The sequence below is a fragment of the Opisthocomus hoazin genome, chromosome W (assembly GCF_030867145.1).
Source record: "Opisthocomus hoazin isolate bOpiHoa1 chromosome W, bOpiHoa1.hap1, whole genome shotgun sequence".
Taxonomy (NCBI): domain Eukaryota; kingdom Metazoa; phylum Chordata; class Aves; order Opisthocomiformes; family Opisthocomidae; genus Opisthocomus; species Opisthocomus hoazin.
The window spans coordinates 18892235-18917609 of NC_134453.1; the positions used below are offsets into that span (position 1 = coordinate 18892235).

General features: G+C 45.7%; 1 protein-coding gene across 1 annotated transcript in view; it reads right to left on the reverse strand.

Annotated features, from left to right (window-relative positions):
• Window positions 1-5247: 5247 nt before the first annotated feature.
• LOC142365633 (SKI family transcriptional corepressor 2-like) overlaps window positions 5248-25375 on the reverse strand; it is a 34151-nt gene continuing 14023 nt past the window's right edge. The window contains 2 exon segments of the mRNA XM_075446616.1: window positions 5248-5310; window positions 14981-15048. Coding sequence (XP_075302731.1) covers window positions 5248-5310; window positions 14981-15048 — 131 coding nt within the window.

Below are 25375 nucleotides of genomic sequence, written 5' to 3' on the forward strand. Positions count from 1 at the left end.
CGTGACATTCATTTATATTAAGGGCAGCAACAACACGGGTAATGCTATACCGGTAAATTAAACGTGGCTGGGACCGTCCCCATGCGGCACCAAAGAGCTGCACCCACACCACGCACCCCTTACCTCTCAGCTCAAACCGCCGTCGGAACAGACCGTGTGTCGGGGTTGACTCGCCATCCATGCCAGGAACTGCTCCCCAGGACATCGGCGGACTCGGCCATCACCCTGCCAGGGCCGCTGCAATGATTTAACCACACAGCTGAGGTCAAGAACAGGGGAACATTAGTACGAACACAGCCTGAGGGTACATATACTGCACGTACAACCACATCGACCACTGGGTAAATCTTCCAGCATCCCTTTTTTTTGTTCTTTTATGGTGCCAGCTGAGGGTTGAGTCTGTGAAACACAAGATGGGATCCTCATCACTTCAACGTGTACAAACTTTGGCATGAGAGGAAAGCAAACAAAAAGCCACCAGCGATACGAAGCTTCCTCGGATGTTGACCGAAGTAGATATGTTTAGGCGGTGGCTGCTCTGTGTTTGTTTTTTAGGATCACGTTCTTGAGCTTTATCAGCACGAGGGACGATTTTTTGATTCAAAATACTTCATTCACGCTTAATTCCGAGACGTATGTTCCATCTCCACATTCACAGTTGTGGTCTGCAGCTCGGTCACAAACCAGGCAAGCGGTGTTTCCATTTCCTGACTGGGGAGTTTCGCAGTTTAGCGTAACCGACCAAGTGCAAACTTGACATTTCAAGTCTGAATGTTCAATTTGAGACGTATTTGTTGCATATCCATTCTGTCATTCGCGTGAACTATGCATTTAATACACACTTTGACAACTTCCACAGCATACAGACGCGCTACTTACTTGCTGTGGAAAGTCGCTGGGGAACACGATGGTCTGAAACACCACCGGGTAGAAAGTAGAAAACAAATAAATCTGCTGTAGATCCTCCATGTCTGCTCCTGGGCCTGAACCGGCTGGTTCTCAAACAGAGAGGGACAACGGGTTACTCTGCACGCCTGACCACATCCAGGAGCTCCAGCACTCAGAAGCCATTAGAGTAGTAATTGCTTATTGAGCAACGGGATTACTTTATGCCTGGGCAAAATTTTTGATCTATAGTGGTAAGACATTTTACCACCACACTACAGTCGAGTTCATTCATCAGAGAAAACACCATCATGTCACTCTGTACCATAATCTATACAGTATTCTGTATCCTAAATGCTCTGCGCAGCGAATTCTCCATCGCAAAAAAGGATACGGCTGATCAGGAAAAGGTACATGAACACTACAAATCTATGGGACTGCTTGTGATGGAGGGATGACTACAACTCTTCAAGCTGGAAAAAAAAGACAACTGAAAAGGCTCGATAGATGCCTACGGAATCACGACTGGTATGGAGAAGGCGGACAAGGACTGCCAGTGGTCAGCTGGTCTCATCCAGTACAAGAAGCCCAGGGCATAAAATCAGGCTAATGAGTGGCAGCTCCAAACATCAGAAGCTCAGGGGTTTTTTCCCCTCACAACCTGTATTTAAGCTATGGAGCTTATTGCCGTAGGATGCTGTCAGCTGCTAAAACCGTGCGTAGGTTTTAAAAAGTCACTGGACGAGCTCATGGAAATAAAAATCCATTGAGGGTTATTAAAAACAAGACATCGTGTCTGGATCAGAAAACCCACGAGCTGCAAATCATTAGATGCTGAAACAACATTCTGGGAACATACCTCTAGCTGCCCGCGTGCTTTCACAAAGTATCTGATTTCAGATACTACTGGGAACAGCGTACTGGCACAGATGAACTTTTGGTCTGACCTGGTCCAGCTTTTCTGGCGCTTTCATTGCTTTTTTTGCCACGCTACAAAAGCCGTAATGCTGCCAGCTCAGCGAGTCTTGTCAGCTCACCTACTACAAGGAGCAAACTACGCAGGGAAGGGCAAGTCAATGGGCTGTGCCCTTCCTCTCTGGCGTTCCTGATCCGCCAGGCTGTCCCAGGGAACTGTAAAGCCAGCTGATTTAACCTCCCAGGGATCTGCTGGGAAGGAAGGGAATACGGAGAGAGCAACTCTGTGACGCATCCAAAGGCCGGGGTGGCCCAAACCGCTTTCGGATGCCGGTGGTGCTGTGTTGGTGTGGACGATCTTCTACGCAGTCGCACGCTTGGGGATGACACCACACCAAGGACCGAGACCTTTCGCACAAAGAGGAATTCCGCTCAGGAAAGCCCTGGCAATCGGGGCGCTGCACATCGTCAGGAAAAGACCTAGAAGACTATGGCTGCGGTCATCAGAAGCCGCCTGACTTTGGCATAATCACAGAATCATAGAATCTCCCTTTATTTCTGTGGAAGCAAGAGTTAAATCAAATCCACAAGGCACTTCCTGAAATTCCACCAAATCTCCTTCCAAAGGTTTTCTAAATAACCAGAGGCAGAGGATTTCTGCTGCAAAATACTTCACATTATCTGTGAGTTAAAATACTTCTAAAACGATATTCTTGGGGATAAATTTCCCGGTTCTTCAGTTGAGTAAGCATAGCATTAAATTACAAGGAAGCTCAACTATTATCTCATAGTTTTCTTTTTTTTATTATAGACTTTTTATCCACATGAATGATAAAGAAACTACAACAGAGTTAAATACCTTTTTTGATAACAGTGATTATATTCTTAATTACACTCAATATTAAATTGTAAAATATTTCCAGAGGAGTACAATCTTAATTCATACAGCAGGCAAAATACCAGAGGAGGAAGGGGCTGAGGGGTGTGAGAATTTCCAGTCCGCTTTTAAAAAGCGCTGTGTATGGCTAACGCTGCTCTATCCATCCGTCCATCCATCCACCCAAACGTGGTTCTGGCCCGTCAGGTACGACGTGTGTTTCCTTCTGTAAAACAACCACTATTCAAAAGCAAAAGATGAACTGGCAGATGTCATCAGTGTTTGTGGCGTCGAAAGGCTCGGCAGTTCCTTTCGTGGCTTATCTGTACGAGTCATTAAAAGCATTTTCTCTATCAAGTTCAGTAGTCCTTCTAAAAACACAAAGATTTCAACTTTGGTACCACCAAAAAAGATCCAGGACAGGCATTTTTTAACTTTTTTTTTTTCGTTGTTTTGGTTTTACTAATAAATGGCTGCTACATTCTATTTTACATGGTTGTCCATGATGCTTTGAGGTCACTTGTCCTTGGGTTCAGAGGAACCTGATTTGTTTTGTTTGTTCTTTCAATTCCCAAGCCCTTCCATTTTCTCAGTCTTTATACAAGTCAGGTTATAACTTACAAGGTAACAGCTGCAAAAGATCCTGTGCTTCTGGGAATAAAAACAAACAAAAAAAAAGAGGAAACGTTACCAACACTAAGCCCCAGTTGAAGATTTCTTTACTCACAGAGTTAGAACATTTATTTACAACCCCAGAAAAAGGGAGACACATAAGTCGCCTGCTCCAGAGGCATCCTCCGAGACTTTGGTAGTTAGTATCCGTAGCATCATGTGGATATACTCACACTAAAGACGAGGTGCAAACTGTAACTGGCTGAAGTATGACTAAAGACAGCACGACCTGCTGCGGCAAAAGGAACACCAAGCCCAGCAAGGGCAGCAAAAGATTGAAAGGAGAAACGCAGAGCAACAATTGAGCGGTTGCTCTGCAACGCACAGGGTCTTCACCCCCTTGGTGTCGTGTGTAGGGAGGGGTGCGCGCACACATTTCTTCTCGAGGCACATCGAGAATCTCAAATCGCTTCTGAACAATATAGTTGAGATTCTCTGCTTGACTGGTTTAGCTTAGCAGTTAAGTAACAACTAATCTTTCAGAAGCACTAGGGCCTACTTAGAGAAATCCCCGTCGTCTGCTGGGATGGCGTGCCACTGGAAACAAAACCAGCATGAGAAATGGTTCCATCCTCCACACTCTCAGCCAGGAAACGCTCGTAGCTGCGATGCCAGCATCTTCCTTGCAGGGCTCGTCAGCTGATGAAAACCTGATGCTGGGAGCAAACAGCGCCGTTCGTCTGATGCTGCCATCCTCCGGCAGACTTTTATCATAGATCAGCGCTTTGGACGAGGCGCTCGGGGCAGGACGCACTGTTTCTCATCTGGGGAGGTGTACTGCTTTATTCGGGATATTAATATCACTGAATTTATGTTAAATCAGCACTCAGATTGATGTAGACTCAACAGGAAAATCCTGGCAGTCACTAAGAAAGCATGCACAAGAGGGCAAAACAGACCATCTTGATGCTAAGACTAATCTCCTGATCTCGTCAGGCAGAGCTTGAGGCCATGGATACTGGTCACTCTATGCTTACTCCTAATACTTTAACTATCTGCTTCCTCCATAGCTCAGGCAAACCTCCATCATTTATACTATCAAACCCTTCTCAGATGCCCCAGACTTTCTCTTGAACTCCTCTCCTTTCTGCATTACTGAGGTCTCTATGTACAAATAGCTCTTTTTTTCTAATACACCTACTTGACCTCAGGAATTTTTTCAGCAAATCCACAAGCCAGATTTTGCAGTGTAACACAGTAGCAGAGCTACCGGCTTTTTGCTTGTCTGTCTCAAGCCCTAATCTTCTTGTTTTACCAGAAAAAAAAGAGAATGTTGTTTAAATGTTAAGGCTTTAGCACCCAAAACTGGAATCTCCCAGGCCACTGATGACGGAGACGGTGTTTCTTCTCACTGAACACTTCCATAAAACACTCCGGAAAAACACATTGTTGGGTTTAGGAAGATCCTGCACGTGAGCAACAGGGTAATCGGCATTTGCAGGAGACTGAGCTACAGAAGACACAGTATTGGTGTAGTTCTGTAAAGCTCCCAAAATATACTGCTCTTTCCTGGAGCTGAAGAAGCTTCATTACGGGCAGAAAAGCTCAGCGTGTGAACTTTTACTGCACGGTGAATGCCAAGGTATCTCCCTCCTGCCACTGAAGTCACACGGCCTTGACGCCACTTTGCAGCGCCAAAGAGCAGAAGCACGTGCTCAGGCAACGAGGCCTGGATCAACCCAGCGGTACGTCCTACCCCCGCGAAGCCTCGTAATTCATGTGATACGTCAGTTATCGGCTTTAGACCGTAGCATGACATCTCCACAGACAGAGCTGTTAGACCAGAACCAGTAACATCGTGCAACAGAAATGATTCTCTTAATTCTCGCAATGCCTGCAAAGAAAAACGCGACGGCCGGGTTAGGTGGAACAAAGTCTCTTCTTTCACAAGCTCACCTTTAGCTTTTGCTGAGGTGTGCACTGAGCTTTTCTTTTCTGATCAAGCTTGCTGCATAGGGAATCTGCAATGACACAGAAACAAAGCTCACTGCTTTAAGTCAAGGTTTGCCTAATGAAACATCCAAGCTGGAATCCCTGCAAAGGAAAGGTTTTGTTTGCCTCCCTGCATCATTTTAGAAAATAGTGCCTTAAATTGGGGGTTGGACTAGATGACCTCTAGGGGTCCCTTCCAACCCAAAACTTTATATGATTCTATGATTCTATGATTCTAAATTAAAGGATGGAACTCTACACAAAACTGCAAGGATGTTGAAGCAGAAAGAAAATAAAAATGGCCCAAATTAAAACACAAATAGATCTTAAAATCCAATGTAAAAGATGTCTTCTGGTGTTTTGTTTATATCAGTTGCTGGGAAAAATAAAGCCACCACCCATTCCGCTACCTGTGAGAAGACAAAAATCAGCTGGCTGTGACAGAGCAGGCAACAAACACCCATCCCAGCACAGCCGAAATACAGCAGACTGGGAGTACGAGACTTCTTATATTTATATCGCCGTAATTAGGAAGTTCATAATAGTTATCTCTGACTTGCACCAATCTGAGGGAAGCCACTGAAGCGGAACAAATAATTAAAGAAAAACAGAGAACACAGGCATATTAGGGAACATAGCTATATTTAGAAACAAAATGTGATGATGTGCTCGCTGGCTACTGGGAACACAATACGGGGCCACTCTTTTTCAATGCTGGGCCTTTAGAACGCAACAAAACTAAATTGCTCTGAGATTTCTCCATAGCTGGAAATCCAAGTGACTACAAATTCGCTATTCTTCGATGCTGCCTTTTGGAAGGACCGTTGGAGGAATTCAGGTTTGGATTAGAAAAATCTATGTCCCTACACTCCCAGGTGCTGCTGCACGCTGAGGTGACCTGCTTTTGCTGTCAAGCACTCCTGAATATATTCACAAATAACGTCAAATACGTTAACCGTAAGCTGACAAACAGGCTGGGCTGAAGTCAGAAGCAAGGCCTTAAGCTGCACAAACACCAAAGGGAACAGATAGGTAAATGCACAGAGTTCAAGCGACGTGCCCCCCACACCTAGTAACATACTAGCAGCACGTGAATTTGCATCCATATCCACTGCCCGTATACCTAACACGCATTCTTGTCCGTCCCTGTTTTGTTTTTAATTACATTATACCCACAGTATGTGAAGGACGTTTGCGTGAGCTGTGCTCAGCGTGTCTCTGGGCTGGTGTAAAGCACAGTGTCTGCAGCTTCATCTCTCTCCACCTCTGCCTTCCGTAGTAAGGAAAAGAGCAGGGAAAGGTCAGGATGAGAGGAAAGAAAGAGGCACCTGCAGTTCAGGAGCTAAGCCTTTCATCTCTCGGGAAAGGAGGTCAATCTGCTCGAAAGCAGCAGCAAGAAGCAGCAGTGTCTGCAAAGATGAGCCGTCCAGCTGAATGAGAGCAGGAGCCTTTCATGGGCGCACATCGCTTCCCCTACTACAGAAAAGAGAAATACGCGTGCAAGAACTGAAAGGATCAAACCACTGATGACCTGAAAAGCCTCAGGATCCAGGTGTTTTGGCTATTATAACCCCTACCCTTCACAGAAGCTGAACGTTATCAGGAGGCTTGCTGCCCTACGCCCCCGAAAAACAGAGCTCTCCCGTCAACTGAGTCCTCAAACAGAGCTGCCTTCCAGGGCACGGCATTTGCAAAGTCTGGAAAACTCCTCTCTGGATGATGAGGGGACTGGAGCATCTCTCCTATGAGGAAAGGCTGAGGGAGCTGGGCTTGTTCAGCCTGAAGAAGAGAAGGCTGAGAGGGGACCTTAGAAATGCCTATAAATATCTTAAGGGTGGGTGTCAGGAGGATGGGGCCAGACTCTTTTCAGTGGTGCCCAGCGACAGGACAAGGGGCAATGGGCACAAACTGAAGCAGAGGAAGTTCTGTTTGAACATGAGGAAGAACTTCTTCCCTCTGAGGGTGACGGAGCCCTGGAACAGGCTGCCCAGGGAGGTTGTGGAGTCTCCTTCTCTGGAGGTATTCAAGACCCACCTGGACAAGGTCCTGTGGAGCCTGCTGTAGGTGACCCTGCTTCGGCAGGGGGTTTGGACTAGATGACCCACAGAGGTCCCTTCCAACCCCTACCAGTCTGTGATTCTGTGACCTTCGGCAGAGAGGAGTACGCAAAGAAATCATTTACCTGGTCGCCCGTTTGCATGGTTTAGATTCAAAAGGGAGCCAAAAACAAACTGCCTGAGCAAGCACGTTTCAGCTGAGACCCGCGCTGCTTTGCCAACCGCTTTCTTCCTCTCTCCCGCTCACAACGGCCAACGGGCAACAGCAGTTTGCGTGGCCGCCAATTATACAGGACATCTCCCAAGCCGTACTGACCTAGATAATACAACGGGGTACATTCTGTCAGAAATTAACTGTTCTTAATCCATTTCCCTGCTATATTTGGCACATCAGCGTCTTTACAATGTGTGTTGGTTTATCCATTCTCCTGGTAATAAATGAAACTGGGTGTCCAACAGGGAAATGACTACTTTCTTCACGAGTTAAATCACCTACAATGTCATCTTCTACTTTTGTCATTGGAAGAGCATTTGGTAACTCCAGTGCTGCACTATAATAGTATTTAGGGCTCTTTGTGTCCATACAGTCCCCTTTTGCACATCCGTGGTGACTGCTGCGATACAGGATAGGATCGGCAGTCAAACGGGCGTGAAGGTCCAATGTGTGGCCATTACCGAAGCGTGTACACCCCTGCCCGCAATAACAGAAGTGTTAGTTTGGGTTTAAGTAGCAAGCAATCTGTTTCTTACAACTAAGACCACATTAACAGGAAATACATCGAAATGGGAGCGGATCTGCAGGGTGCAGGAAAAAGACCTAGTGTCCACGCTGCACTTCTCTTGGGGTTTGTTTCTAGTCTGGTCCTGGGTACTGATCACAGAGTCAGAGCATGTTAGGGGTTGGAAGGGACCTCTGTGGGTCATCTAGTCCAAACCCCCTGCCGAAGCAGGGTCACCTACAGCAGGCTGCACAGGACCTTGTCCAGGCGGGTCTTGAGTATCTCCAGAGAAGGAGACTCCACAACCTCCCTGGGCAGCCTGTGCCAGGGCTCCGTCACCCTCAGAGGGAAGAAGTTCTTCCTCATGTTCAGGTGGAACTTCCTCTGCTTCAGTTTGTGCCCGTTGCCCCTTGTCCTGTCGCTGGGCACCACTGAAAAGAGTCTGGCCCCGTCCTCCTGACACTCACCCTTAAGATATTTATAGGCATTTATAAAGTCCCCTCTCAGCCTTCTCTTCTTCAGGCTAAACAAGCCCAGCTCCCTCAGCCTTTCCTCATAGGAGAGATACTCCAGTCCCCTCATCACCTTTGTAGCCCATCACTCATGAGGAGTAGAGCACACTCCTGTGTGCATTCCTGGAACAGATCCTCATTTGCTTCATCGGAAGGAACCCAGTTTGCAAGCTCTAAGTCTGCTCCACAGCATTACCAAAGCGCAGGTAAGCGGACAGGATTGGGGATTCATTTCCGAAGCGCACGTCCGATCCCTGCTACGCTTGGTCATCAAGCTTCTGTCCGTCATCCTCTTTTGGAGGCTTCAGTGGGCCAGACAATGATACATCACCCTGACTTCTGTTGCATGAAGAGGGAACCGTCAGTACCCCAAAGCACTATTATCCGATGCGTATCTACAGGTATTCAGTTAAACAGTTCTCATTTCCAGAGAGTGCATGTGAAGACTTAAAACGCCATGCAGCCAAGGCAGCCCTTCCAAATGCACACCGTATTTACGCAGGAAAGGAGATAGACGTGCAGCTGAACCGCCACTGGAAAACCACAGTCTCTGCACACAGGGTGCTTCTGGACAGAATGATGTGTGGGGTTAAGGAGAAGAAAAAGCATGCACTGAGCCTCTGACTGCCGGAGGAGAAATGGAAGTGCCAGCAGCTTGCCCTTGAGCGTGAGTCTCCCCTACCGCCCTGTGAAAGCATTTCTAGCTGTGTGGGCTGGGTTCGGAGACTCTTTCCTCCCAGGCGGGCAGTGGCATGTGCTTGGGGCAGTGTACCAGTCTGTACAGGACGCAAGGCAACAGAGAGTCATGGCTGGAGCACACAGTCTTGCCCCTACGGATTTTTAAGTACCGGAGCACAATAATAAAATAGAAACAAAGATTTTGCAGACAGGCAATAGCAGAGGCTGGCTTGTAGCACTCTGGTACATACGCATCCATGTTTAATCAGAATTTCTGCAGATTCTAAACAACAGGAAGCTTTTACTTCTGTTTGTAATAACTATTAATTCTACAAGGCATTCCTTTTCTGTAATATTTGAATTTACTGGAGAAAGAGGCACAGCTCAAGGCATACCCAGATGCATTGCCAAGACACAAGTTTCGCTCACCCGTCTTCAAAAAGCAGTGGCAAACAAAATTCTGCTGTAAATAGTACGTGTCAGCTCACTTTTCTTTACGCAGTCACAGATGGGTATGCTACCTTCGGCATCAAAAGGACGTATTCCCAATCTGTACCACTAAATCTGGAGAGGAACTCCACCAAAAATCAAATTAAGATAAAAGAACCTACAGAAACAGACCAGCAGTATCATCCCAACTGCTACAGCACAGAAGAAGAAATCAATGAGGAAAAAATACAAACATCTCTCCGTTTTGGGGGAGGGCAAGGTAATGCAATCGGCCTTGGAGTCTGCAAGACACAGTAAATTCCAGAAATGCTCTTTTACCTGTTATTGCCTGGGTGTCAGCGGACAGGCCCTTCAGCACAAGATGCAGCTCAAGAAATCCAAGAGCCATTCTGCTGAACCTATGTTTGCCTCTAACACCCTTGTCAAGGCCAATCAATCTAGCGGGACCATTTTCAGCAGAGGACCAAGCCAGAAATCCCAACAAAGCACTGCTATTTCCTATTTCCACTTTTTGAATATGGAGTGACAGGTATGCAGTGACCAAGGTCTCCACACACAAAAATGTGGATATTCCTTGTTTGTATAATGAATACATCAGTTGTACGAACCATCCACTTTCCATATACAACCTAAAATAGGAATTAAACCTAGTGGTGCTTTTCTTAATTATAGCACAACCCAGAGGAACATGATCTCATACCTCTGAAGATCTACCAACATTACCACGTGGTAGATTTTTTTTCCTCTTTTTAAACACTCCTTGTGAATCTTTAAAGATGAGGATGAAAGACGACGCAGAGATAAAAATCAATTTTGCAGGTAGATAGTTTCTGATCTATTTTATTGTCTGCCTCTAAAGAACAGAGCTGATTCAAGGCAGCACTGAGAGTAGAAGGCCATCAAACATCAGACAAGTCCCAGCCAGATCCAGTTCTGAGCTCTGAACTTTACAATCAGCCCAGAGTTTGGCTAGTGAGGAGGAAGTAGGTTCATGGGAACATAAATAAATTAAACAAAACAAAACAAAACCAAGACAACACTTTCCACTTGAGCTGGAAAGACAAGGGACTGCCTGAGTAATTCACATTTCTAATGCGTCACAAAGACCTGCTGCCTTTTTGCCCTACATAAAAATAGTGGGATCGATCACTACCTGATTTTAGTTATCTAAACCACAACTGCAGGGTGACAAACACCACCTTAGCTTTTGCTGACGGATCAGTTACAACTGCGGTCAGCACCTCCTGGGAACCCACAAACTACTTGTAAGGGACCCCTGAAAGGAAATTAAGAAAAGCTAGCCTGGTTGCAGGAGGCTTAAATTTGCCACTTGGTGCTCTGCTTCTCTGTGGCAACGTTTTAGAGGGGTTCACAAAAACATAAAAGGATAAAAATCATCATGCTGGGAATGCGGCCTCTGATCTTTTTCTCCTAAGACCAGTTCATGCTTCTTAAATTTGATCCACTAACACAGCTGCTCGGAAGACAACATCAGACAGATACGGAGTCTGAAGCAGGAGCTGACTCAGTACTCTGTGAGGCTGGCTGCGCTGTCCCGATAGACGAATTCTGGTGACGCTGGACAGAAACCGACAACTCTAAAGCCAGGTGAGCTCTTCTGAGGCCGTACCACGCGTGCCATGTTAGAATCTACCCCAGCTTGCTGGGCAATGATTTTTTCTCAGTTGCCCTTTCTGTACATCTTAATAACAAAAGCCAGATGATCCATGCCTGAGTCAACATGTAAAATCTGTATTTTACATATGGATATACCTACAGTGTGTGTACGTGAAGGTCATAAAATCCGTAAAAAACAGATTTTACATATGACCTTCAAGTACACGCACTGTACTTAGCCAATTTGGGAGACGGACTTTGAAGGAGGAAGACGAGAAAAACGCGTTCAGTGATTTAAGATCCATTTTGTTGTTAAATATGTCGATCAGTTACTTCCTAGCGCTTGGCTGAGAGCTTGGCACAAATGGGTTGCGATACTTCCCGGAAGCTGCTTCAGACTCTCTGATCAACTCCTTTCTCCACAGAAATCGCTGCTGGCCGCACGACGTCCCGCCGCCCCAGTGACCAACCAAGCCAGGTTGCGTCCAAAGCAGCCAACATCCATTGCAGAGGATGGGAGGATGGGACAGGACAGGACCCCCCTCCACACACATCCCCCGTCTTCCCAAGGAGTTAACCCTTGCTCCTGACTTCCAGGAAACCATAACATGATTTTTGAGACATTGGGAGCGGGCAGAGCATTACGATAACCCCCCCATTGATTAAACGCCGCTTTAAGGAGGGGTGCAGTGGCGGCCGGGCCGTGGCAGAGGGCACGCGCCGCCGCTCCCCTCCACACATGGCAACCAACCCTCGCCTTCTGCACCGCAGTCTCACTTCTGCACCCGAGAACCGGGAGAGAAAAAGGCGTTACGTTCAGTGTGCGGTGCTGGCTGGGCACAAAGCACTGCTTTCACATCGTCCCTTCCACCTAACAGGTTACGGTGGGTGTTCGCACTAGAAAGTTTTCAAATGTAATTATATTTGGTTAATTTTTTCATGCTTAGCTTCAGTTTGTTGTATTCCAGACACCTCTGACACATCAAACACGCCAAGGCAGTTTATTGCAAAGTCTGACCACCCAGTTACGCAGCTCAAAGCGTTCACGGCCAGGGTGAGCGAAACCATCAGTACAGCAAAACCTGCCCCTGGCACCCACCGTTACGAGAGCGCCCTTCACGACCATGCACAAGCCTTCAGGAAGGACATTTAAGTCGTAGATTCCTTCAGCGGTGAGCAGACCCCAAAGAAACTGACTCTGTGCATTTCTATTATTTTTAAAATCAAAAAAGCAATTAAGCCAAATTCTGTGGCTAGTTATACCTGTAAAATTCGAATTTAATCCTACAAAGGTATACACCTATGAAGCTGTAAGTGAAATTAAGATCTAAGTATGCATTAAACACTACTTCTTTTCTCTTTGCATTCCTGTGTTAACAAGAATATTAGGTGTGGGCAGCTCTGTTAAAGCAATACTATGGTGTCCCAGGTACATACAAAATAAAACAACCTACCCCTGTTAAAAACAAAACAACAAACCAAACAAAAAAAATCAGAAGTAACCATGCTTTTTGTGTATTCTGCATCTAAAGATTTAATTCACCCATGCCATAGCACAAGAAGGCCAAAGAAGTTCTACCGTTAGCACGTTCAGCTCATTAATCTTAATTCTAGATACAACTACACAAAATACATTCACATGAACAAATTAAAGTAACTGCAGGGATTACCACATCCGAAGTGCTGACTCCGTTTTAGTTATCAACCCAAACATCAATGGAGTTTTCTGCACCCAGCTTCAGCAAACACACTGGTAATCTGCAGCAGTCTCTCAGTTCTTCACATGCAAACATCCTTTTATCGGTCTCAATGATGCGCAGCCTGCCTCACCCACATCAGGAGGGATACCCAAATCTGGACCTAAAGACTTACTGATGACCTGACATTTCTATTAATAATAATTAAACTCAGGCAGTCACAGCGAGTGAAGACGTCCTGAACTGTTGGTGCAGCACATTCAACGTTGAAAATAGTCTCTGTAAGCACATTCAGGCAGCTCTGTTTAATGATTAAAGGAGTATCAGGCCTTCTGTAGCGCATCAGTAAGTGAAAAGGGTGTCAATTACATGATCGTATTTCTTTTCCCGCTCAAGAAAAAGGCACTACACTGAACCTTGCAATTTCTCCACTTCTTGTAAATCAGAGAAACGACCGCAGATGGCTTACTGGAGGTGTGGGATAACCAGTTTCAGTAACAACTTCCCAACCAGGCCACAAAGTAAATGGCAGAGATGATCCATTCTCTCTGCAAGGGAGAATTAGCTCCAAGTTCAGCTGACACAAGAGATAAAGGCTGAAGCGGGCCCACAAAATCTGTGCTTAAATGTGCTTCACAGCAGGAGTCGGAAAGGTCACCCGCCTCAAGTCCAAAGCAGCTGGGGAAGAACTTTTCCAGATGCCATCCCAATTACCATCTTCCGTGACAACGTAATTCACAGATCAAGCCAAACTCCCTGTCTGGCATCGGGAGAGAAAGGGGAACACAGTAACAACTGGACGCATTAAAGGAAAAGAGCGGAGACTAGCAGCAACAAAAAAAAAATCTTCAAAGATGTTCTGGACTTGAACTTCCTCCATAAACAACCTCCTTCAAGCACCCTCCATCTCTCACTGAAATCTCTGAAGTCAGCAGGAACAGGGAGCATGAATGTTCGGCAGCTCTAAAAATAAGGCCACTCCTAAATGCCTTTAAACACAGGTGTACAAGTTTGATAATCCTGGCCTTCAGCTTTATTTTTATGTCCTAACCCATCAATTAGAAAATGACAGTACCAGAAGGCTGGACAACTCCTTCTCCGCACCAGGGTGCGTGACAAGCACAAGGAAAATATAAATGCTTGAGCACAGGGCTGATTCAGGTAAGTGGGAATATTTGGCGAGCCTGCCTCAAAAATCCCTGCTGAATAATGATCACAGAAACACCGCTAGCAAATCAAGTGTTAGCTGCTAGCTCCCCGCTCATTACGATGCCCTGCTCTTAAAACCACACGAAGCAGTTATCTGAGTAAGAAACAGCTTCACATCCTCCAGCCCTTGCTCATATTGGTTTAAGTATGTCAAGTTTTCAACACAGCACAGTTGTACACAATGATCTGGAGTTGCACTAACACACACACACACGCAAAACCCCTCTTGATTTTAAAATAACAAGCAAAAGACCAAACAGCAAGGTGTGCCTACCCTGAACTGCGTTTTGGCAACCGAATCCTTTACTGCTGAGTTAAGCACTACTTCCAGTGGCTGAAATTTGAAAAAGACACATCCTAAGGTTTATTTGCCAGTGAGAAGCTGGCCTCGCACTGATTCCCTGCGGAGGGCTGAAATGCACCCCTTGGCAACTTGTACAAGGTAGAAACATTGAACTGCTTAAGGTTTACCGATTCAGTCCCTGCTTTTCTCTCTGAAGAAGCACCTCTCAGTGTCAAGTCAATGCATTTCATTCCGTTGAAACACGAAGACCCATCTGGTTACCGTATGAAAGTAAATCTCCAGATAATTAGACTCTAAACCAGCTGAGAACTGCATGCTTACGTCTTGCTAAGTATAAGGTAATATGAGCTCGGCAACAGTACATCTGCATGGCTCACAAAGGAAAAGTTTGAGGAGTGCATTTAAAAAACATAAAGTGACAGCTCGTGACATTTTTAGCAGAGAAGGCAAACTTACAATTTGTAGCTGCTGTACCATTTCTTCTCTGTAGGCCAGCTCTCGCTTCATCTGATCTTGAAAATTATCTGCAAGACAGGAAAAAAACAAAAAGTAGATGCAATAGTTAAAATAGACCACACAGCAGAATTCATACAAATCAAGTGAAATCAAACTCAATCACTACTGAGGAACTGTGAAGCATTACAAAGTCCTTCACCCAATTAAAACGCAGGCCTAACGATGTTGCGGCGGCATCAAGGACTCGACCAATATGATCCATAACAGTCAACTTTATTAGTAAAGAATCTAGATTATATAGACAACACTTAATTGTGATTAGTCACTATACATAAACACTCGGTACAATACTCAGCTATGATTGGTCACTATACATAAAACATCTATCAATAAAACACCCCAGTTACATAAGCAATACTCAAACTATGATTGGTCAGTATTCATAGAACGACTGTTTACCTGCAGCTGGCCTGAGAATGATTGTCTTCCCCACAGCCAGCCTGGGAAAGGTCTGTTTTCCCACAACCGGCCTGAGAAAGGTTTGAGGCCTGTGCTGCTTGAAGCCTGCACTACTACAAACCGATCGAGTCCATATTCAGAGTGTCTGGGTTGCTCACAATATGTCCCTGTTTCTCCAGAAACCCTACATAACGAAAACTACTTCTCTAGCAGGCGATGCTGTAGACAACAGAAAAGCTGTGGAAAAATCAGATTCAGCTACTTCCCCAATTACCAAATGGTGGCTGTGAAGTTTCTGTCGCTAGCATTCATTCCCACAGTGATTTTCTCTACGGGCCAGACTCTGCAGTCATTAGTCAAACTTCTACCAACACTGAAGAGAAGAGCAAAAACCGCTCTTCTTCGCTTTGGCATAAATCTGCTGACAACTATAAGGATGTCCAATATGTGAGAACAGAAAACGTTCAAGGACGCAGGGTTTGATTTGCAGTTTGTAACATAAAGCTCCATAAACAGTGATGTGGAACTCAGAGGGGGAAAAAGTCTTTGAAAGACAGATCCTAGACAGCTGGGTTACTGCACAGGCCAGCCTTCCTGCTCCAGCAGCTCCTACTTCCCTTATTTTCTTCCTCAGTAATCATTTCAGACAAAATTTCCTTTAGCAGAAGATTAGCTGATGGTCTATGTTCCATAACATTGCTGTTGGAGAGTGGGAAAAAGGCAGAAAAATATAAACAAAACTACTGGCAAGAAACAAAGATCTTGGAGAGTTACATGATGGAGACCTGGGTGCAATGATGGACTGTTAAATAGAAGAGGAAAGAAAACCCATTCCAACCAACAGCATTTTGATCCGGGAGACTGAAGCCTGTCCTGGACCACGGAAGCACCAAGGTGAATGCCAAGAGAAAATAACACCAAGCACCTCAACACCCAGAACCTGGAGAAGGGCACTAAAAGGCCAAGGCAGCTAAAATGGTTTATTTACAATGAACTAATTAAGAGTTAAAGAGTCACACTGGTTGCTGGGACATTAGCCCAGGACTCAGGAAGCCCAGGTTCAATACCTGCTCCACTGGACTCTGTGTGTCTGTCTCCCCGCACCTCCTTTCATCACCACTAAAGCAGGAATAATAGCACAGCTTCATCTGCCAAGTGCATTGGGAGGACTGATGGATTAAATGACTGCGGGACACTTCGATAGCACAGTAATGGGAGTCACAGAAACACCTAAATTGCAGTGGAAAGATTTGAGGCCAGGTGAGAACAAGCGGCTCCTATTAACGCTCTGCATGCTGCCGCAGCGTGGTGAGCTCACCCACTCCCAAACCAGCTGCATGCCCTCGCCACGACTTCTCAACCCCAAAAGCAGGAAATGGAAGGCGGGGAGCAGCTGTGGCACGATACAGTAAAGGATGGACCTTGCCTGCAGGGAAAGGGGATGTGTCCCCATCAAATGTGGGCATAGGAAGGGGCTAGAAGAAAGTACAAGGGGGCAGAGCTCTGTCCTCCTCTTTCGCACACGGATTTTGCCCTCTCTGAAGCAAGTTGTTGTTTAAAAGGCAAGAAGGCACTTCAGGACAACAAGAAAATAGCAATGAAACAAAGATTGAGAAAATTTGTCCGGCTGAAACCATCAGGATCCAGCACAGCCACACAGAAAAGGATATGACGACATTATCTTCATTAATTTCTTCAGATTTCAAGTAAATGCCTACGGAATTTTTCAGCCTACTCCCTCTACTCAAACTCAATCAGCAAAATAAGCCAACAGAAACAAAGCAGGTTTGCAATTCCTCTCTTCCTAGCCCTGAAAAAGCCGCGCAGTATGAAAAGGTGACTTCCTCCTGTCCTGGTCACTAAAGGCTGACAGATCTGTGCTAGCTACTATTGAGATCCTCCAGTTCCACTCCTGGAGTAGGCTATACTGAGAAATTTTCCTTCTCTGCTCAACACTTTCCTCTCGACTGCCTCTTCACGGGCTCATCACCTCTCAGAACAAACAGCTCAGAAATCTTGCTCAGTCCTGTGCTGCAAATGTCCAAGCTCACAGTGGAAATGCCATGTTAATGGTAAGGACAGTGTTTTTTTCCGGCAGCATTTATCCGAGTCTGAATGCTTACAGACAAAAGCCATGAGCAATACCCAAGAGAAGAGATATGAATATTTAAATAGTTTTCTTAGCACAAAATTAAATACTTTAACTAGCCAGACTACATCTCCGCCATTTTATTACCACATTGTTAAATGCAGCCAGACAAAATGCGTGACAGCCGACACCAAAGGTACAAACCAGTCAAGGGTTCTGGGAGAACGTGCTGTCAGCTGTGCACAGGTGCTCATGTTTCTACCAGGGCAGCAAATTCTTTGATTTTCTTCAAGTGATCTATCTTTTTTTACTTTCTTTGAGTGATCTCTGCATTGAGAGATCTTCTAGGCAAAGGAAAAACCTCACCTGCAGCTTTCAAGTACAACAGCAATATAAAAAAACAAAGCTGCAAACAGCAGAAGACAAGGTCTGCTGTTTTATAAATTATCACAGGCCACATTTCAAGCAAGTACAAGAAGCCACAGCGAAGCGTGCAGCATAGTACTGCTAAATGAGCTTGCAAATAAGATCAGTTCATATTTAACAGTGATTTCCATGAGGAGAGCATGGAAATCTAACACCATTTACACACAACACCGCATAGCACTGCAGGTTTGATGCTACTCATGTTTAACACCCCAAATGTGCTCAGTCCCAAATGCAAGACCCAAAAAAGGTGACTTCCAAGCTAACGCCAGGTAACCTGACAGAAGCATTTTCCAGACAGACACAGCATTACCTTCCACATCTCACACACTGCCTCCCTGCTGAAACAGGGATGAATTTTCTCCTTTTTAGAAAACCTTCAGAAGACTTCAAAGCCAAAGGCTTCTTATTTATCCACCGACAGCGCAAAGTACAGGGAGAACCACCACCACCCACGGGAGTGAGAATTACCCTGGCAGTGTGTTCCGGTCCTCAGCAGCTCCAAGGATGGAACAGAGCTCCAGTCCCGGCGGCCACCTAGCCCAACGCTGCGGTGAGCCAGACTGGGATATAAAGCCCGTTACCTGCCTGCTCTTCACTCCTTCCTACAGCCTCAGGTGTCTCCAAGCCATGATAAATCCATCAATACTATTTTAACTTTACCTCCACTTTCCTTTAGTGGGATCTTTCCCTAGCTCCTGCCCAGCCAGTACCACCACAGGCAGTTACTAACTTGGGGAACCTGGCAAAACAGTTTCTAACACCTGACCTAAAGCAGCAGCCCCCTCTGGCAGTAAGAGCCTGGGACAGACTCTCTCTCTTTTGGATCAACACACAGTGCTCTAGAGGACAAACCGCACTTCTCTTGGATTTTACACTCATTTGCTTTACAAAGACCCTTTTTCTTGTTTTATTATATGCAGAGGAGGGGGGGGGGTTGGTAAATCTAAATCTGTAAATAGGTTTTACGGTCACTCGCATATATTGTTTATAGCACATTATCTGTTTTCTATTTTAATCCTAAAGAAAATTGACCACTACTTTGCGGTACATTGAAACCACATATTTTTCAAGCCGGCATATATGGTCGCCACTTCCTTGGTCAGCCATACGTGTTCTTTTCTTTTATTTGAACTGTATTTCATGTGGTTTAATTGCAGTATTTATTTACATGGCAATTACAGAGCATTAATTTTACTGTAGAAGAACAAAAGGATAAATGAGTGACCTGAATGGCAAAATTCCAAGATGCCATTTCACCAATACAACACATCAGTGTTTTGATCGACCGAAATTATTTGAAAATTACCTTCCTCCCAAACCCAAGTAATGACTGAATTTATACTGAAGGATAAGGTTATCCTCCCTTCATTAATATCTGTATCACCTCAGGCAGCTCTTCTCCTTTATTTATGAAGCTGTCTACATCTTTCGATATTTGGGCTAAAGATGGAGTCATTCCCAGTCCTCGCACTTCCTTGCTTCCTTGAACTTACTCTGTCTGATGCTACAGAAAGGGGAAAAATGTATTTTCTTAAAATAATAGGAAAATGCTGTCTGTGTTCCCATCTTTTCCTGCAATCCAGGGAAGTGCAACACTCCTCGGCTTGCCACAGTGGATTTTGGATGACTGACTTACCTCAGGGGTACTGGCAATGCTGGCTTTTATGAAGGAACTTGGAGGAATAACAAAACAGAGGGTTTCTGAACTCTTTAAGAAATTATGGTAAACCAACATTTTGCGTTGAGTGCTGATCAGACATTTCAGTCACGTGGGAGTTAAAAGAAGTTAGGAAACTGCAGAAGAGCCTGACAATCAGTCTGGGAAGGTTTAAATGTATCTGTCTTGGCTTGCTGCAAGTCAAGCAACTCCCCAGTGCTCCATCTGCGTCTCACAGGAAAACAAGGGCACAAAGGAAGAGTTCTAAAACACAGAGTTTAAAAAAGAACCCACAACATCAACATTAGGAAAATACTGAACGGAGATACTGTCAGACCTCCTCTAGACTTCATGAAGCGGCAAAAGGTGGGTTCAAACATGCTTTTTCCTTTAGGTTGCATTTAATACTGAACTGGGGGACTGTGTGGGCAGGTGGCTGCAGAGTTGCGACAGCCGGGCACAGGGAAGCCGGTACGACAGTACTGTCTCTGCGTGCTGCTGTGTTACAGACAGGCAGAGCACAATGGAGACGCCCTCATCACTCCAGCTCTGTCACACTACATTCACTGCATGTTGGAGAGCCCTTACTGTGTCTTCTAGCCTGTCCTGATGTACGTGGGATTTCTCATGGAAGCACACTTTCCCCTGTTGCTGCTGGTGTAATTCAGAAGGCTTCAATCAATAGGCCTTTTTCCACATCCCTGTGTATGCAGTTCAACTTTTCCGGCAGCTTCATGAAAACCCTACCAAATGTCCGTTTTGTTTTCTTTTATTTAACACGTGCCCAGCACATTCCATGACTCCTGGATAGCAGCACCCTGCTCATCAGCTGTGGTGAAAGGGCCATCTCAAACAGCCCTGATCTCAAGAGGAAAAACCCAAACATGTCTTTCTACTCCTTAAACACAGGCAAAATCAACTCTCCAGCATCACCTAGAACCACCTAAAGATGCCAGTACAGCACCCTCTCTTCAAAAGCCTCCAAGAAGCTGCTTAAGACTGTGGGAATCGGCTGGGCTGCGGGCGGCCTTGACTGTCTTGATGGAATAGAGCCATATCTATGAGCTAATTATTTTGTGCACCTGTGGTTGAAAAACAGGAGGAAAGGAACAAAGAAACAGGATGGGAAAATCCAACTCTTTGATAAGCGTGAAGGTCGTGTGAACGGACACATGATGACCAATCAGAAGAACAAAGGAGCTACATGCCAAAAGACCCTCACCAATGAGACTCTGGGGGTGGGGGACAAGGGGATATAAAAGTGTTATGATTAACCATTAAAGTGCTTCTGCTGCTGCTTTTACTTCTGCTTGCTTTTGCTTGCTTTGTGACTGCTGTAACTTATTGTGGCGTGCTGCCACAAATGGTGACCCCGACGTGAGGCTATCTCACTGAGGCATCGACCACGGATGGTGAGCGGTGACAGCAGAGCCCAACGAAGCTGTTGACGGACGAGGAGAGTCCGTAGCCGGCTGGCAATTTCGACACCTGAAGAGGTGAGCCGTTGGGAATGTGCGCGTGCAAATTTCTGTAGAAGAAAGGTCTATCCTGAATATACTAATGCGTGTACTCGAAAAGTGCGGCATTAAGTATGAAGAACGAGTGGTGTGCACACTTTTGCTATGGTGTAAGCGTAACGAGCTGCCTGCTACTGCTAAAACTTCCTTTGATATAGAGACATGGGAGGAAGCAGGAAAAAAACTGTTTGAGGCTGCTTCTAGAGGGGATCAGGTTGCAACCCAGTATTTGACGACGTGGTGATTGGTTAAAGACTCTCTAGCTCAGCTGCAGGCGGATAAAAAAGCAAAAGCTGCTGCTGTGAGTGCTACTGACCCCGAGCCTTCTCCTCAGCCAGTGTCGCCTTCTACCTTCCCCGTGCCCACGGCACCACAACTCCCCCCTACTGAAGGGGCTCAACAGACTGTGGGAGAATCGGTCGATCCTGCATCAATACCTCTCCCTGAGTCTCGTCCTGAGCCTCCACTGATTGACTTGTCTGATACGGGGGGGTACTGGGACGGGACGTACATGTTGTGTTGATAGCACCGACCGGGTGCCTGAGTCTTCTGTTGTTACTGAGTTGTGTAGTGTCTCCCCCGCGCGTGTAACTATCACTGGTCCTGATCCAGCTAAGTTCTGGAAACACCTACGCCAGCAGGCTTGGGACGATGGTGATGTTGAAACAGCTAAGGCAATGAGGGGGGGAAATAGCCGCTTATCCGTTTTATCAGGCCGATGGTGTAGCAGCAGAATGGGAACCTTTTCAGTGGGGAGTCATCAAGGAATTGCGTTCGACATGCATGCAACATGGCTTAGGATCCCCGTATGCTCAGTCACTATTACGCTCAATTTTTACCGCTGAGCTCACACCACATGACTGCAAGGGTATCGCACAAACCATCTGAACCAGGGGCCAGAGTCGTGAGCAGGGGCTGGGTCCAACAGACCCTGAGCGGGAATCGGGTCTGTCCCCCCCCCGGCTCGCTGAAGGATGGGACAGTCAGCTAGAAAGGAACGAAAGCTCCATGAAAAGATTTTACAGAGAATTTTGAAAGAACAAAGTCTTGCACCTTAAAATCCCTGAGGACATCATTACTTGGAAATCAGTGCATACCGCTTTAAATGCTCTAAAACCCGCAGAAACTATCTTACAAGCGGCTGCTACTCCTCCACCGTTATCTCAAAAGTAGGGACAGAGCCGCAGTATTTTGAAATATTTAACCCCACATATGATGCAATTCCTAACCCAACGCGAGAAATGCGGGAGGTAAATCCGCCAGAACCTGACGATCCTTTAAATCCAGAGAAACGGGAAGTGGGGTGCAAAACCCGGCACCCCAAAAATGTACAACAGGGTCCCCCTACAGCAACTGGCATACCCGATCGGGGATCAGAGCAGGGTGAATTCCAGCGTAAAGCCGTGCAACCCCTCCGACACAGCACGGCCGCAGCGCCGGGCCGGGTCTGGCCGCAGCGCCAGCGGTCACCGCACCGGGCGGGTCAGCGAACCTTACACCTGGTGGGGCCCCCCCCCGGGCCGCGCCTGCCGCGCGCCGCCCCTTCCCGCCGGCGGGCTCCCCGCGCTCGGCAACTGGCGGCGCGGCGCGGCCACCCCGTCCCCGCCCCCGGCGCACCCGCCCGGCCCGGCCCGACACAGAAGCGGCGCGGCGAGAACCGTCTTTGTTGCATTCAAGCCCTTGGTTGGAAAAAGTGTGTACAGCTCAGTTACTGCAGCAGAATTCCTTGTGGACAAACAGCTGGCATTAGGTCACCTGGTACCATCTACTAGTCCATGGAACACCCCTAGATTTGTCATTCCAAAAAAGTCTGGTAAATGGAGATTATTACAAGATCTGCAGGCTATAAATGCAGTAACGACCCCAACGGGGCCACTACAGCCTGGTGTCCCTAACCCAGCTATGATCCCAGAAGATTGGCTTCTTTTTGTTATTGATTGAAAGGACTGGGCTTTTACAATTTTTTTTACACCCTGATGATTGTGCCCATTTTGCATTTTCTGTGCCTTCAATTAACAACAGCAAACCCACGCAGCGATACCACTGGGTCGTTCTGCCACAGGGCATGGTGAATAGCCCCACGATTTGCCAGGTAGTCATGGATGCAGTGCTAAAAGAAGCACGGCAATCTTTTAAACAGATTTACTTATATTACTATATGGACGACATCCTCCTTGCTGCTGGGACACAAAGTGTACTGCTCACTGCTTTCGCTAAATTAGAATCGTCATTAATGATCTACGGGTTACAGATAGCCCCGGAAAAGGTGCAGACAGAGCAGCCCTGGAAGTATCTAGGATGGAAACTTTTTACTTCACGAGTGTTCCCACAACCATTGCATATTGTTGACCAGGCCACCACTCTTCATGATCTACAAAAATTATTAGGAACAATTAATTGGGTACAACCCCTTTTGGGCATTACGACTGAAGAGTTGTCCCCTCTATTTACCTTATTAAAAGGGAATAAGATTTGTTATCTTCCCGAAGATTGACGCCAGAAGCGAAAACTGTCTTACAAAGAGTTTTGGATAAAATTGCAACTGCCTTTACCTCCAGAATTAATGTCAATTTACCAACAAATTTGCATATATTTTATGTGGGGTTTTTTTTTTCCAGCCTTATGCTCTTTTAGGACGGTGGTGTGTTAACATGCAGGAGTTGAAGACTCTGGAATGGATCTTTTTGTCTCATACGCCCATGAAAACATTAACCACAAAGGCCGACATGATCTTGTCCTTAACAGCACAAGGTCGGATCGTTGTCAGCAATTGACAGGACGTGATCCTGATGCTATTTACCTGCTGCTGGCTACAGACGACTTTGTAGTATTAACTAGAGAATCCTTATTGCTGCAAACTGCTCTAGCTGATTAAGATATTAATATATGCTAATGAGTTCTCGAGAGTGCCTGCTTTCTAGGGCTCCGGGGTTAAGTTTTGGAGAGTGAATTATCTTGCTCCTTTCTGGTAATAGAGTTTGGGTACCCAGGTAGGACCCTGCTCTTGGACATCAATGGTCCGAAGGATCGCAGGACCTCCAGCCGGCACAGAGGGATTCTCGGGGAGAACCTCTGATCCCTGGACCGAGAGGTTCTGAGCAGGAGCCATTAACAAGGCAAAGGCATTCCTCCAGTATTGTTTCTTGTTGCCTGCCTGCTAGTCATAGTGAAAGCTTCACAGCATTGGGCTATATCCCTGGAGAGAAGGGAAAGTGCCCTTCCTAAACCAGAATTGAAAAGAGAGTACTCTTCCTGAAACTGAGGCTTCGGAATTTGTCTGTTAAATGTTGAATATTATTTTAAGTCCTTGTCTGTTCATAAGTCTTTGCAATATTTGGATTTATGTTGAAAACTTGGTGTGCCTGTGTGTGTGTGTGGTCGCGACTATAAATGTGTGATTTTATGTGTTTGTTGTCATAGTGTTTGTATTTCTGTGATCTGATGGATTTATTTGGTTTCTGTGATCTAACGGGTTTGTCTGGACTAAGTAACTGTTTTGTGTCTTCCGGTTTGGTAAATTCTGCAGGTATTGACTATTTCTGGTTTTTGACTTTAGATTGTTGTATTTGGACTCTGATTTATCAGGACTTCGGAAGCATTTGATGCAGCAGGGAATAGATGTGGTGATGTTCGCAGCTTTGTGCTTTTATGTACATTAATTTTAGCCTATGTAGTTAATGAGTCATAGTTCTAGATACATTGATCTTAACCTAGGGGATTAATGTGGATAGCCAATACTGAATGTTATGGATGCTTGTATGTATGATGAGTATACCTATAACCCAAGTTCAAATTTACTGAGCTCATATTATTGATACACCGTTATTTCGACGCTTGACATGGTGAGATGCATCCCCTCCAATTGGCAATAATGATATGTTGTAGTCAGGCGGTGCTTCGGTCCCACCGTCCACACAGAAAGAAAATTGGATGCAAGTAAATCAATCTACACCCATATGTTAGAGAACAGATTTGCCATCAGTATGTACCATTCTCAGGCTAATCTGACCCTTCTTTACACCTGGCAGGTTATGGTATGCACTTCACATCTATATGTCTTTTTATTAGCATTTGTGTTCTTATGTTTGTTTTTAGTGTTGCAGCGTAGCGGGACTGTTACTGGACCATAATGCCAACAGTGATGCTTACACATGTCAATGTAGCGCTTGCTTTAAATTCATTAAATAAAAACGGGGGAGATGTAGAGGAACGGGATAAAAGCAGACTGCTGTAATAAACAGAAG